At 58.5% G+C, this 2,759-nt stretch overlaps 1 protein-coding gene across 1 annotated transcript in view; it reads right to left on the reverse strand.

Moving 5' to 3' along the window:
• Window positions 1–1,266: 1,266 nt before the first annotated feature.
• The window catches only part of MVK (mevalonate kinase), a 19,807-nt gene continuing 18,314 nt past the window's right edge, over window positions 1,267–2,759 (reverse strand). Inside the window, exon 11 of the mRNA XM_074295415.1 lies at window positions 1,267–2,299. Within this exon, the coding sequence (XP_074151516.1) occupies window positions 2,148–2,299 (152 nt within the window). The 3' untranslated portion in view covers window positions 1,267–2,147. The remainder of the gene's footprint in view (window positions 2,300–2,759) is intronic.

Genomic DNA, 2,759 nt, shown 5'->3' on the forward strand with positions numbered 1-2,759 from the left:
AGGAAAAACTCGGGACTGCCTGGTTGTGATCAAGGGAAGCAAGAGAACTTCTTGATCCGGACACCTCCTGGGAACAGAGTGGGGCCTGGGAGGGTCCAGTCAGGACAGAAGGAGAGCTTGGCTCCCCAGCCTCCCCCAAAGGGGGATGTTGGTACCCTCTTGGAAAAGGTGCCAGTCGCCCCCTGGTGACCAAGGGCAGGAACACATGGTGTCTGCAGGTCCAGATCACTGGCAGCTTAACCCAGTGGGGCACGGTGGTCCCTGGCCCAGCCTGGCCTGCTGAGGACACGGGGAGCAGGAGGCGGCCTAGGGATTTACTCTCCCACCTTCAGAAAGAGATGGCCCGCTTCTGCTCTCGATTAACTCCTCCCTTGCCCTCTCCCGACTGGTTGGTGCTCAGAGAGGCCTCGACCAAGCCTCCTGTCGATTCAGGAGAACATAAAACTCCTGTCCGAAGGCCTCTGCTTTTGGTTTCCTTGGGGACCAAAGGCCCAAGGTTCGGGCAGTGCGCCTCTTAAGAATTGGGGGAGACTTCAGGGGTCTCATCCCCTTGCCCGTGGGAGGGTGGCCATGAGGGATGGATGGATAGAAGGAATCGGGTAAGACACACACAAATGCTCCAAATGACAGCAGCCCCTCCCCTCCAGAAAGACCACTGGGGAGACGCCCAGCCAGTCGGAACCAAGAGACGGGGCCCATCGTCTCCCTGCAAACCCATGCCCCACCAGGACATGACAGAAAGCCAATTTGCCCTTTGGGTACTCAGAGGGCCCGGGGAGAAAGGGGACTCCTCACGTAGCTGGGAACAAAGGCCAAAGAAAATGGCTTGGGGAGGGGGGGGGGCACTGTCCCGAAGGGGTCACAAACATCTCCTCAGAATGAGGCTGGCCCCCAGAGCTGTGGGGAAGTGTGGAAGCACAGGAGACAAAACTTGAAGTTCTTTTTCTTTCTTTTTAAATTTAAAGTCGAAATTTAAGTCTAAAATGTAAATTCCAAAGTGGGAGCTGTTGAAACATTATCCGTGCCTATGTTTTGAAAATAAAAAGCTTTAATAAAAGAATTAATAAAGTGAATGGGGAGCCTGGGAGTTCATGCTTGGTGGAAAGCTGCCTCATCCTGGGGCAGACCAGAGTCGGGCCCGGTCCTCTCTCTGCTCCATCGGGGGACGGCTGCGAACCGAACGAGTCCCATGATTAGAACCCTAAAACTGAGATCTCTGGAGAGGATCCCCCAAAGCGTATAAATCTTAAAGAGTAATACACAAAATCACCATATTAAAAATAGATTTACTATGAAAGTTTTCCCTCATTTCTTTCCATTCAAATAAAGGCTTTGCCCGTTTGTGTCGTTGATCTGAGCCGGGGGCAGGTTCCTCCAAGGTTCCCAAGGCCCCGGTCTTGAGGTCGATGCACCCTGCCCAGAGGGCTTGCCTTCTTCAGCATTACTTCCTAAGGAATAGCACCACAAGGCCCTTCCCCTATTCCCCACTGGTCCATCCCATCTACAGACCATGGCACCCCTTGCCCTCCACCTCCCTCCTCCCAGCTTATTTCAAGAACTAAAGATGGGGACAGCTCCCAAATCTCCCCCCCCAGCGAGATCAGAGGCTCCGGGTCCTGGGTTCAGATTCTGAAGAACTTGTCGGGGCCCTGGGCAGTGACTGTTTCTAAGAACGGCCGCCCTCCGGAGCAGCGAGGCACACCACCACAAAGGCTCCACAGGCTTGCTCATTCATTCATCCGCGTGCTGATGGACTCTAGTCTGGGCTCGGGCCTAGGCAGAGGCGGAGCCGCCGTGGACAGGTCCGGCTCGGCTGTGGGGGGATGCTCATACATGAAGCCCTGAGTCCGCAGGGCCCCGGGGCTGGGACCGTCACAGCCGGGGGTCTCAGGATGGGCTCCCCAGGAGCAGGCTGCCCTGTATCTGAACAAGAGGACAAAGGGGGACCTCGCTCTCTGCTCCCACTCTCTTCGAGGATGGCCTTTGCCTCTGGAATATCTGTGGGCGTGAGGAAGCCGGAGGGGGCACGGTGCCCGGCTGGTGCAGCGTGATGCCATTCTGCCGTGATCAGCGCTGGAGCAGGAGCTTGGGGACGCCCGCCAGGGCCCAGGAAGCCACCGCCAGACCCGGGGCTACAGAGCGCCCTCCTAGGGACCGGCCAAAGTCCGCAGCACATCGGCCTTCAGGGAGGATGCTGCGTGGAGAGAGACGCCCGGAGCCCCGACGGTGGTCTCCCAGCACTCGAACCCACAGTCGGTGAGGGCCTGTTTGGCGGCCTCCACCACGGACTGCTCCAGACCTGGGGGTAGAAGGGGAAGGCAGCTGTCAGTGGTGCAGACTCTGTGTGACCAGCGTCCCGCCCTTCCCGGGCCTCCCCTGGGACTGCCCGGGCTCTTCCTCTGTGACCCCGTCTGCAGCCGTGCGCCCTCAGGGCTCCCCTCCTGCTGTGCCTCAGTGTACACATCTACTAAGGGGGCAGATGACGGCACCTGCTGTCATGGGGATGATTGAAGAGAAGCTACATCAGGGGCACAAGGCAGATGCCTCTTCTCAGGGGGCTTAAGTGAGGGCTGGCAAGGGGGGCTCAGGAAGGCCCTCAGGGGAGGCCCTGAAGGGAGGAAGGACTCCCAGGACCAGAGAAGGGAGAGAAGGAAACTGAGACCCTTGGGAGAAGATGGAGCCCCCGGGGAAGTGGAGCAAGCGGCAGGGCAGAGGGAGGAGCTGAGGGAGCCTGGGGGATCCCCAGCTGTGGTCCGTAC

This window comes from Sminthopsis crassicaudata, chromosome 1 (assembly GCF_048593235.1).
Source record: "Sminthopsis crassicaudata isolate SCR6 chromosome 1, ASM4859323v1, whole genome shotgun sequence".
In the NCBI taxonomy this organism is placed as follows: domain Eukaryota; kingdom Metazoa; phylum Chordata; class Mammalia; order Dasyuromorphia; family Dasyuridae; genus Sminthopsis; species Sminthopsis crassicaudata.